The sequence below is a fragment of the Myxine glutinosa genome, chromosome 1, assembly GCF_964187855.1.
Source record: "Myxine glutinosa chromosome 1, kmMyxGlut1.1, whole genome shotgun sequence".
Classification (NCBI taxonomy): Eukaryota; Metazoa; Chordata; class Myxini; order Myxiniformes; family Myxinidae; genus Myxine; species Myxine glutinosa.
The window spans coordinates 148,271,150-148,283,980 of record NC_136261.1 but is presented as its reverse complement, the minus strand read 5'-3'; the positions used below and the strand labels follow the sequence as shown (position 1 = coordinate 148,283,980).

General features: G+C 46.9%; 1 protein-coding gene across 3 annotated transcripts in view; it reads left to right on the top strand.

Moving 5' to 3' along the window:
• Nucleotides 1-12,831, top strand: part of LOC137429626 (zinc finger protein 143) — a 101,052-nt gene that overhangs the window by 37,583 nt on the left and 50,638 nt on the right. For all 3 annotated transcript variants that reach the window (XM_078777965.1, XM_068119701.2, XM_078777962.1), the window contains exon 12: nucleotides 6,902-7,044. In XM_078777965.1, the coding sequence (XP_078634091.1) occupies nucleotides 6,902-7,044 (143 nt within the window). The remainder of the gene's footprint in view (nucleotides 1-6,901; nucleotides 7,045-12,831) is intronic.

The window sequence follows — 12,831 nt, the reverse complement described above, 5'->3', positions numbered from 1 at the left end:
GGTGCGGCCGATGCCAGGAGACAGTGGTGCGGCCGATGCCAGAAGACAGACTGATGCGGCCGTGATCCTTTACGGCCAGAACCTCTGTGAATGGCAGATGCAAACATAACTATCCAATCCAGCAGAAGCAGAGACATAATTAAGTCTGTAGCAATACTTTGAAAGCAATATACAAAAATACTAGTTATGGCACTGTTCTGCCGTACTCTAAAAATCCGATATTTGTATATTACTTGTATGGAACTGCAATTAAAATGAATTGCAGTTAAAATCTGACAGCAGGTCAGTTTGATTCAAAATCTGCTTATCAGAGTTTCAAACATATATTGACTTTGCCTAAATGTTTTGTCACCAAATCAGTACCACTGAGGGCTCTGCATGAAAGATTATTTTATAACTCTCAACTATTTGTACCAAAATCGAAGCATTATTGCAGGACATTTAAAACTCAAAGGTGCTTTGTTCACTCGCCTTACATTTACGAGGGCCATTCAATAAGTAACCTTAAAATGGCGATATAAATTTGAGAATGTAATCTGTGTAGGTGTAGACGCCATATCTTATATCTATGGGTAAGAGTCACGCTTTGCCTGTTTAGATCTGGCAACATTGAGCGTATGACTTCAGTCGAGCAGTTCACAGATGGCGGCTCCCTTAGAAGCATGCACCAGGGAGGAGCAACGTTCTGTCATCCGTTTCTTCGGAAGTGGAGGTGTGAATCCCAGTGAAATCCATTGCAGAATGAAGATGCAATATGGTGACGCATGTTTATCGCTGCAGCAGGTGTACGACTGGGACAGGAAGTTTAAAAGTGGAGTGTCCAGTGTGGAAGACGCTGCTCGCTCGGGCTGGCCTCACACAGCCAACACACCAGAAATGGTTGCAAGAATTGAGCTAAGGGAAAACCGTCGCATTACGCTGGATGAAGTGGTCTCCAAATGTAACATTAACCATGGTTCAGCACACCACATCATTCACAACGTGCTGGGGTTCCGCAAAGTTTCTGCAAGGTGGGTGCCGAGACAACTCACAATCAAACTGAAAGAACGGCGAGTGGATGCTTGTGAAGTACTTCTGCGACGTTACGAAACAGAAGGCGACGCTTTATTACAATGCGTAGTGACTGGTGATGAAAGCTGGGTCTACTACTTTCAGGCAGAAATGAAGAGGGCAAGCAAAGAGTGGCACCATTCAACTTCACCGGAGCCCAAAAAATTCCGCACACAGCCGTCCGCTGGAAAAGTGATGCTGACGCTCTTCTGGGATAGCCGAGGCCCACTTGTAGAGCATTACATGCCCAGGGGGACCACAGTCACCAGTGCATCATACTGCGACCTCCTTAAAAATAATCTGAAACCAGCAATCGGATCAAAACGTTGTGGACTACTCACTACCGGTGTTTTGCTGTAGCGTGACAATGCTCGGCCCCATACTGCCCGTGCTTCAGCTGCAACAATCGAGCATCTGCATTTTGAGTGTCTTCCTCATCCATCCTACTCGCCAGACCTCGCCCCTTCGGATTACCACGTCTTTGAGCCACATAGAGGCGCTTGGTGAAACCACTTTCCGATCTGAAGAGGTCCAAAAGGCGGTGCACGAATGGCAACACAAGCAGCCAAAATATTTTTTTCTGGAGGAATCCAGGTCCAGAAAAATGCATTGAAAGCAATGGAGATTATGTTGAAAAATAACAGTTGGTACACACGTAAATGCAATAAACAAGTTGTGGAAAATATTTTAAGGTTACTTATTGACTGCCCCTCGTACATTCACACAGGCCAAGTAAACGTCAGCAAGCAAAGTTTGCCTTTGATTCATCAGTTAAATTAAAACTCTTGTATTATCCTTCCTTTCTCAAGCAAGGCTCGAGCAAGGAGGCTTGCTTCGATCTCTCCACAGCATCGAAGTCCTTTCCAAGGGTGTGGTGCTGAATGGGCCGCCATGGTGTTCGCATTACAGCCCGACCGAATATCGTCGCTTCGTGGCTGCTTTCCGCCGCCGAAATCCAGCGCGGCTTGGGGGATTCTGCCCCTGTTTGGAGAACACCCAGCGAGGCCTTCATCGGGGCCGAGCGAGCAAGGCTTCCGCTGCCGAAATCCAGCGCGGCTTGGGTGATTTTGCCCCTGTTTGGAGAACACCCAGCGAGGCCTTCATCGGGGCCAAGCGAGCAAGGGCGTGTCAGGACCTGGTTCGCGCCATTGACCGAGTGGTTCGCACCAACCGGAGCTGTTTTCGGATGACGTGCTGATGTCCTTGGACTTCGCGCCAGGCTCTGGGCCGATCGGGCTGACGTGCATCGAAGTCCTTTCCAAGGGTGTTGTTCTGACCGGGCCGCCGTGGTGCTGACCAGGCAAACGTGGTGTGGTGCTGACCAGGCCGACGTGGTGTGGTTCTGACCGGGCCGACGTGGTGTGGTTCTGACCAGGCCGACGTGGTGTGGTGCTGACCGGGCCGACGTGGTGTGGTGCTGACCGGGCCGACGTGGTGTGGTGCTGACCGGGCCGCCGTGGTGTGGTGCTGACCTGGCCGACGTGGTGTGGTGCTGACCGGGCCGACGTGGTGTGGTGCTGATCGGGCCGCCGTGGTGTGGTGCTGACTTGGCCGACATGGTGTGGTGCTGACCGGGCCGACGTGGTGTGGTGCTGATCGGGCCGACGTGGTGTGGTGCTGACCGGGCCGACATGGTGTGGTGCTGACCGGGCCGACGTGGTGTGGTGCTGACCGGGCTGACGTGGTGTGGTGCTGACTGGGCCGACGTGGTGTGGTGCTGACCGGGCCGACGTGGTGTGGTGCCGACCGGGCCGACGTGGTGTGGTGCTGACCGGGCCGACGTGGTGTGGTGCTGATCGGGCCGACGTGGTGTGGTGCTGACTTGGCCGACGTGGTGTGGTGCTGACCGGGCCGACGTGGTGTGGTGCTGATCGGGCCGCCATGGTGTGGTGCTGACTTGGCCGACGTGGTGTGGTGCTGACCGGGCCGACGTGGTGTGGTGCTGATCGGGCCGACGTGGTGTGGTGCTGACCGGGCCGACGTGGTGTGGTGCTGACCGGGCCGACGTGGTGTGGTGCTGACCGGGCCGACGTGGTGTGGTGCTGACCGGGCCGACGTGGTGTGGTGCTGACCGGGCCGACGTGGTGTGGTGCTGACCGGGCCGACGTGGTGTGGTGCTGACCGGGCCGACGTGGTGTGGTGATGACCGGGCCGACGTGGTGTGGTGCCGACCGGGCCGACGTGGTGTGGTGCTGACCAGGCCGCCGTAGCGTGGTGCTGACGGGGCCCCCACAGCCGTGATGCCCCCCCCCCCCCCTCCAGAATTTCCATCTTTTAAACGTTTCGCAGTGTGTACCCTGGATTAGAATAGGTATACCGCATCCCTGCGTGTCGTAAGAGACGACTAAGAGGGTTGGCGTCAGGAAGGGCTTCCGGCCATAAAAACTACCTCAAAAAGAGAACCATGACAATTACACCTACATATGGGCAGGGTACAGCCTGAAGTGGAGATCGGTTTCTAAGGTTTGGGACATGGAATGTAGGGACAATGACAGGGAGATCAGGAGAAGTGGTGGAAGTATTGGTCAGAAGAAGACTGGACATATGTTGTGTGCAAGAGACGAGATGGAAGGGAAGTGGTGTGAGAATGGTGAAGGGTAGGCAGGGACAGAAATACAAGTTTGTGTGGCAAGGGTGCCTGGAGGGCGTGAATGGTGTTGGTGTCCTGTTTTCTGAGGAGTTTGTAGACAGTGTGGTGTGTGTGACTAGAGTGAGTGATAGGTTGATGATGGTGAAAATGATGATTGGAAAGCTCTTGGTGAACGTCATCTCGGGATATGCTCCGCAGGTTGGTCAGAGCGATCAAGAGAAGGACAATTTCTGGTGTGTGATGGAGAAGCTGATGGAAAACGTGAAAGATGAGGAAGTTGTTGTGGTAGGATGAGACCTAAATGGACATGTGGGAAGGAGTATGGATGGTTTTGAGGGAGTTCATGGGGGTTACGGATATGGTGTGAGAAATGGAGAAGGTGAAAGGATTTTGGAGTTTGCTGATGGAGCTGATTTGTTGATTTGTAATACTGTACTCAGTTCCAGAAAGAGGATAATAAGCTTGTTACATACATGTCAGGTGGGTCGACGACAACCGTTGACTACCTGATGGTGCGTAGGCGAGATAGGGGGCACCTCCGGGACACAAAATTGATCCCGGGGGAGGAGGCTGTTTCACAGCACCACTTGGTTGTCTGCGACATAAGGGTGAAAGGTGCGAGGAAAGCTCGGCGGGTAAAGTACCAACCGAGAATGAAGGTGTGGAGGTTGAAAGAGGTGACAGTAAGGGAGGCATTAAAAGAGAGGCTGAGTAGGGTAGAGGATGATGTGGTTGAGCTTGAAAGTGGTTGGATGTCAATGAAAGCTAGTCTGTTGGGAGCCGTTGGTGAGGTATGTGGATGGACAAAAGGACCACCGAGGCACTCGGAAGCATGGTGGTGGGATGATGAAGTTGGAAAGAGGATTGACAAGAAGAGGAAGAAGTTCAAGGAGTGGCAGAAGGCGCAGGGTACGGGAGCAGAAACAGCAGAGCATGAAAGTTATAAGGCAGCCAAGAAGGCTGCAAAGAAAGAGGTAGCAAAGGCGCAGGAGGCATGTAAGAAAATGTTTGGAGAACGCTTGGATTCGGAAGAGGGTCAGAGAGCAGTATTCAGGATTGCAAAGCAGATAGCAAAAGAGAGGTGTGATGTGATGGGGGTGAGTTGCTTGAAGGATGAAGTGGGACCAATCGTTGTGGACCCAGATGGAATTAAAGGAAGATGGAAAAGATGTATGGAAATGCTGTTGAATACAGAGAATGAATGGGATGGCAACATAGAGAGTAACCCAGTTTTAGGACTGGCAGAGAAGATAACTGAGAAGGAAGTTGAGGAAGCGATAAAAGCAATGAAGAGTAGAAAAGCGGGAGGGCCGACGGGAATTGTGGGCGATATGTTGAAGGCAGCAGGAAGTTGGGGTGTGAAGAGAATGACAGAGATCTGTAATCTCGCGGTGAAAGAAGGCCGCATTCCAGTGGATTGGGAACTGAGTACCCTCGTCCCTCTATCCAAGGGGAAAGGTGACCCTCTAGAGTGTGGCTCGTACCGAGCGATAAAGTTATTGGAGCATGGAATGGAGGTATTGGAAAGGGTGTTGGAGAGGAGGATAAGGAAGAAAGTGAAGATCGACGAAATGCAGTTTGGATTTATGCCAGGAAGAGGAACGACAGACGCGCTTTTTATTCTGAGGCAGTTGCAGGAGAAGTACATGGAGAAGAGGAAGAAGTTGTTTCTTGGGTTTGTTGATCTGGAGAAAGCATTCGATAGGGTTCCATGCAAAGTATTGACATGGGCAATGAGGAAGTTAGGAGTGGAGGAATGGTTGATCAGAGTAGTGATGGCAATGTACAAAAGAGCGCACACAACTGTAAGGACGAAGGACGGGAACAGTGGTGAGTTTGAGGTGAAGGTGGGAGTGCCTCAGGGGTCGGTACTAAGTCCACTACTATTTGTAGCTGTGATGGAGGTGCTGGCTCAGAACGTAAAGGAGGGTTTACTGTGGGAGTTGTTGTCTGCAGATGATCTGGTGTTGATTGCATAAAGTATGGATGGACTGAAGGAAAAGATGAACAAGTGGAAGGAATGTATGGAGACAAAAGGTCTGAAGGTGAATATCGGAAAGACGAAGGTGATGGCAAGTGGTAAAGCATGGGGTGAGGTGGAAAGAACTGGGAAGTGGCCCTGTGCTGTGTGCAGGAAGGGTGTCGGAGTGAACTCCATTCAATGTGCAATGTGCGCTGAGTGGGTTCATCAAAAATGTAGTGGTCTGAGAGGGTCATTAACCAGTGTGGCAGCTACATTCAAATGTAAGGTGTGCACAGAGGGAGCTGCAGTTGGAGGAAATGTTGAGTTGGATCTTGGAGACGGCGTGAAGCTGGAAGGTGTGAAAACATTTTGCTACCTCGGAGACATGCTGAATGGAGAAGGTGGATCAGACTCGGCAACGGTTGCTGGAGTGAGATGTGCATGGAAGAAGTTTCGGGAACTGAGTGGCGTGCTGATGAGGAGGGGAGTGTCGTTGAAGCTGAAGGGAAAGGTGTATGCTGCATGTGTGAGAAGTGTTATGATTTATGGGAGCGAGACATGGGTAATGAACGAGCAGTAACGAAGGTTGGAAAGGGTGGAAATGCGAATGGTTCAATGGATGTGCGGAGTATCGTTGAGAGAGAGGAAGACAAATGATGAATTGCAAAAAATGATGGGAATAGAGCCTGTGCTTGATGCTGTGAAGAGGAACAGGTTGAGATGGTTTGGTCATGTGTTGAGGAAGGATGAAAGTGACTGGTTGAGAAGAGTGATGGAAATGAATGTAGAAGGAAGTAGTGGACGGGGAAGACCGAGAAAGACTTGGCTAACGATGGTGGAAGAAGAAATGCGGGCAAGGGGGTTAACAAGGAGAGATGCAGAAAATAGGGCAAGATGGAGAAGATTGTCATGGGGACCACAAGGCTAACCCCCGCTCTAGCAGGGAAAAGGGCCTTAAAATGCATGTTGTTGTTGTTGTTGTATTATCCTTCCTTTGTGTTGCATGTAATGTGGAAAGGGAGGTACATTAGGGGTTTGTGCAAATTAAGGAGGAGGTGAGGTGGGTGATACCTGCTGTAATGGAGGTTTGTTGAATGTAACAACTATATTATTGGAGCCATAAACCTATTTTATTTGGATGCATATTTTTCACAATTGCATAGCATCATGGCAGAAGTTCTCCAGAATTTACCTGTTCATACATCACGTTTTATATAATGCTATCATTCATGACACCTGCCATGCGGCTGCCATTGATACATTCTGCTCCTAATGTTATTTTTTATTTGTTTCTGCAGATGATATTTCTACAAAGCCTCAACGTGTGACATACCTAACTGGTATGCAGCAAGGGGATGCATTGAGCACACCTGTTGCTGTAGTAACACATGATGGACTGACACCGCAGGTTGCATTGATAACGCCAGAAGGAACCCAACAGGTAGGCAGATGATGTTAAAGGCTATCTCTGCAATAGCTAAACCTAAAATGACAAGCAAGTTTTGCCAGTCGTAGCAGACTGGGCATTAGATTGCAATTGTTATGTCCAAAATGTATATGCAGCCATGAAAATTGTCCCTTGCAGCTTTGGTTTATTGGTTTGCTTTATGTACTGTACATTTAAATGTACTGTACATTTTAAAATGTTTATTTTTATTTTGGCTTTGGTAAGAATGCACAGTGAATAAACGAGAAGTGTTAAATATTTTCTTGTTTTTTTATGTGATGAAAGGGATAATAATTAATATTTTGCACATAGGTAGCACATTTTGCACATAGGTAGCACAATATTTTGCACATAGGTAGCACAATATTTTGCACATTTGCACATTTGCACATAGGTATTAACATTTACCCTGGTGTTGGGCTAGCGGCTAGGGTGCCAGCTTAGGATCCTAGGATCCTGGGTTCGAATCCCGGTCGATCGCTGAATTAACGCCAGGGGGGTTGACTCAGCCTGTCATCCTTCCGAGGTCGGCTAATTGAGTACCAGTTCACTGGTAATTCCCTGCTTGTCGTAAAAAGGCGACAAAAAGGGTTGGCGTCAGGAAGGGCATCCGGCCGTAAAACATTGCTTCAAAAAGGGGACCAAAAAACAACAACAACCACGGTCCCCGAAAAAGGCCAACCCCCGCTTTGCGGGGAAAAATGGCCTCTAAAGGTGGTTTATTTTATACATAGGTAGAAATAGGTCGAAATGCTACTTCCTTCGTCCACCATGGGTCGGAATAGGTAGAAATAATACGATATAGAAAGACTACTAGGGATTTTCAGAAAATAAATATTTTCCCATGACCCGTTGTTTTTAAACGAGCCTGATCTACACTGGAAAATGAACTTGTGCAAACAGCTGTTTATAATTAACACTGCATTCTTTGAAGTAGTCCAAACTACCAGGCCAAGAATGGGTTAATTTGGGGGAAGCCAATTTCTGGGTTCATCCTGTAAATTTATCAGCTACATGACTGAAAGGTGGTAAAGCACAAAGCCAATTCCAACACAAGGCTCACTTGATAGAAATGTATTCGCTAAACAGATCTTAAAGGGGAACCCAAACACTCAGACCACCTCACCGCCAATCTATCCTTTGATACTCAACAAAATAGATGTCTTTTTCCGATTTACGATTTATACAACAACATGCATTTTAAAGGCCATTTTCCCTGCTAGAGCGGGGGTTAGCCTTGCGGTCCCCATGACAATCTTCTCCATTTTGCCCTATTTTCTGCATCTCTCCTTGTTAACCCCCTTGCCCGCATTTCTTCTTCCACCATCTTTAGCCAAGTCTTTCTCGGTCTTCCCCGTCTTCTACTTCCTTCTACATTCATTTCCATCACTCTTCTGAACCAGTCACTTTCGTCCTTCCTCAACACATGACCAAACCATCTCAACCTGTTCCTCTTCACAGCATCAATCACAGGCTCTATTCCCATCATCTTTCGCAATTCATCATTTGTCTTCCTCTCTCTCAACGATACTCCGCACATCCGTCGAACCATTCGCATTTCCACCCTTTCCAACCTTCGTTGCTGCTCTACGTTCATTACCCATGTCTCGCTCCCATAAATCATAACACTTCTCACACATGCAGCATACACCTTTCCCTTCAGCTTCAACGACACTCCCCTCATCATCAGCACGCCACTCAATTCCCGAAACTTCTTCCATGCACATCTCACTCGAGCAACCGTTGCCGAGTCTGATCCACCTTCTCCATTCAGCATGTCTCCGAGGTAGCAAAATGTTTTCACACCTTCCAGCTTCACGCCGTCTCCCAAATCCAACTCAACATTTCCTCCATCTGCAGCTCCCTCTGTGCACACCTTACATTTGAATGTAGCTGCCACACTGGTTAATGACCCTCTCAGACCACTACATTTTTAATGAACCCACTCAGCGCACATTGTACACTGAATGGAGTTCACTCCGACACCCTTCCTACACACAGCACAGGGCCACTTCCCAGTTCTTTCCACCTCACCACATGCTTTACCACTTGCCATCACCTTCGTCTTTCCGATATTCACCTTCAGACCTTTTGTCTCCATACATTCCTTCCACTTGTTCATCTTTTCCTTCAGTCCATCCATACTTTCCGCAATCAACACCAGATCATCTGCATACAACAACTCCCACGGTAAACCCTCCTTTACGTTCTGAGCCAGCACCTCCATCACAGCTACAAATAGTAGTGGACTTAGTACCGACCCCTGATGCACTCCCACCTTCACCTCAAACTCACCACTGTTCCCGTCCTTCGTCCTTACAGCTGTGCGCGCTCTTTTGTACATTGCCATCACTACTCTGATCAACCATTCCTCCACTCCTAACTTCCTCAATGCCCATGTCAATACTTTGCGTGGAACCCGATCGAATGCTTTCTCCAGATCAACAAACCCAAGAAACAACTTCTTCCTCTTCTCCATGTACTTCTCCTGCAACTGCCTCACAATGAAAAGCGCGTCTGTCGTTCCTCTTCCTGGCATGAATCCAAACTGCATTTCGTCGATCTTCACTTTCGTCCTTATCCTCCTCTCCAACACCCTTTCCAATACCTTCATTCCATGCTCATATAACTTTATCGCTCGGTACGAGCCACACTCCAGAGGGTCACCTTTCCCCTTGTATAGAGGGACAAGGGTACTCAGTTCCCAACGATTTATGAAGTCGGTAATTTTGCGATTAAAAGTCGAAATCTTCTTCTTCACGATTAGCTATGACATAACCTAGTGAAAGTGACCACCACTTTTGTATTGTCTACGGATAACATTAAAGAACGATTTAACTCAAACGGCGAATAGTTTTCAAATTTCTACAAATATGCCTTGTTGATACATCCGTAGTGGTTGTAGCAATACAAATTGAGATGGTTCTCTCCTTCAGCATTGACTGAAAGATCAGAGGGTTGCCAGAAATTGGACAAGGTTTGTCAGAAATACCCGAGTGTGGATCGGGCCGACAAAATGTTCAGTTTTGTGTCCAAAACATTTTACAGGGAACTCTTGTGAAACAACAGAGGTGGCTAGATCTTGTGGTTTTCTGTCACGATTAAGCAGAATAAACAACCGTCGCAGGAATTTGTAACATCATCTCTGCCGAGCTACCAGAATATGGACATGGGCGATTTGAGTGGTGAATCGAGCACCTGTTGGCCTGCCTACGACCGATCTCACCTCCCTAGATGTTCTGGCTAGCATCGCCGCCACTTTGCCATACACATCTGAAGAGCACAAAAACCCTAGCTAACAATATCCATGACCACACCACACACCCCTCCACCATCCCTCCACAATCAACCATCAGCCTAGCTAACAATACCCACAACCACCCACACCAATCCCCCACCCTCCACCATCCCCCTACAATCCCCACCAACCATCACCCCCACACCACCCACCACCCACCACCCAACACGAACATCCGGACAAACCTGCTCTTTAAATTGATTTTTATTCTTAAGGAGAGGAGATGTAATGTAATGCTGTTCCTGTTCCATGTAGGTGTTTGGTTCCGTGTTTTGTGAAATTATATTCATTCTATTACGACTCGAGCAGGGCCGCATGAGATCTCATGAGAGTATGCCACAGTGTAGGCCTGACAAATAAGGCAGTTATTCTACACCACCACCCCCCCCCCTCTCCACCCTACCTCCCCCAAAACCTCCCATCAACCACACCATCATAATACCCACCACCATCCCACCCCTTCCCCCCACTCCCCACCACAATCCCCCTCAACCTTGTGCCTGGACGGTGTAGGTGTTGAGTCCATTCCGTGGTGTGTCCATGCCGTATTTCATTTGGAGTATTCCAATTTATGAATACTAATTCAACAATGATTTATCAATTAATACAACATCCCTGATAAACTGTCAATTGAAGAGAAAAATAAATTTACCAATCTGCAGTGAACATCCGACCGGCATTTTTATCTGCACTACCAACACTGCTATGTTCATGAACACCATCTTCAACTGAATCACTTGCACAATGCTTGAAACGATACGGCTCTACAATTATGGCAAAAGTGTTCCCATCACTAATTTTGTCTCCAATAGTTTATTCAAAATCCCACTGATCGGTTTCAACATACTGAGAACCTTGAGAGTTGCTAATGATGGAGGAATCAGTATCGGAATTCGAGCTCTGAATACACTGTTTCCTTATGTAAACTGGCATTTAGATCAAGGTGATATCATTATGTGATGTCACTTGAAAAATCGAAAATCGATACTCAAGGGCTTTATCATTGGCAAAAAAAAATTCAAAAAAAACTATCGTTCAAATATGGACTGATTAATGATTTTCAATGGTTTTCAGGGGAAAATATTGCATTTGGGTTCCCCTTTAAGGGGGCATTATACCATTGAAGGCAAAAAAAAAACATTTTTTTACAAATATACAAATGCATCAATTAAAATGTTTGTTTCCTAGTATTGTATATACTAGGGCATGCCCGTACTATATATATGCCCGTACTATATATATATCTAAAATTATATCCCCCCCCTCTATTTACATGAAATGGTTTGGTCCATTCGCAACGACCACAGAACCCCCCCCCCCCCCTCTATTTACATGAAATGGTTTGGTCCATTCGCAACGCCAAAGCGAACGGCGAACGGCTTGCGAGTACGGTGACAATCCCCCCCCCCTCTATTTACATCAAATGGTTTGGTCCATTTGCAACGACCACAGAACCCCCCCCCCCTCTATTTACATGAAATGGTTTGGTCCATTCGCAACGCCAAAGCGAACGGCGAACGGCTAAATCGCCATAGCTCGGAAGTACTTGTCCGATTAATATGAAACCTTGAAAAGGCACATCCTCGGGTCCCCAGCAATATACCTGGCAAGTTTAAAGTATATCGGACCCGTGGTTGTCGAGAAACAGCGGTCACAGACAAACATACACACATACACACATACACACATACACACATACACACATACACACAGAGATTAATGGAATTATAGATAGATGTACCAAGTTTGAACGTAAATGGACTTGTCATAGAGAAGATATAAGCTGTAAAGTGGTAATTCATCATTTGTATGCATCTGGTTACCATGGTAACCATGCATAATATAATGCTATGTAATGTATACCAATGTAATGTTCATATATCAAGCAACATGTACATATATAGTTTTGCATATTTTCAATCAAGACATTTTATCAAAAAGTGCATTACTGTGATTCAGTGTTGTTTTTACTGTGTTCAGTGTAATGGGGAGCTTATATCTTCTCTATGACAAGTCCATTTACGTTCAAACTTGGTACATATATACAATACTAGGAAACAAACATTTTAATTGATGCATTTGTATATTTGTAAAAAAATGTTTTTTTTTTGCCTTCAATGGTATAATGCCCCCTTAACTTGTACATATGTGTATACACAAAACAAAATCCAAAGACATGTGCAAATGGAGGATGTCACACAAGAAACCAAAATGAGTACAGCCCCAATAATTGCATAAAAGAAGAAAGAAATATATAAAACGAAATATAAACAGATATACACCACCATCTGGGAAAATTATAAAAGAGCAGGAAGGTGTAAAAAAACAAAAAACAGTTGGACAGATTAGGAGTAGACAAAGAAGGCTCTTTGGAATGGCCAAGAAGAGGTCAGCTCAACTGGGATGGAGAACAAATCATTAATTTATAATGCCCAAGACAAAGGACCAATGGCTTTAAGAAAATGGCAGGACTGAGCCAATCG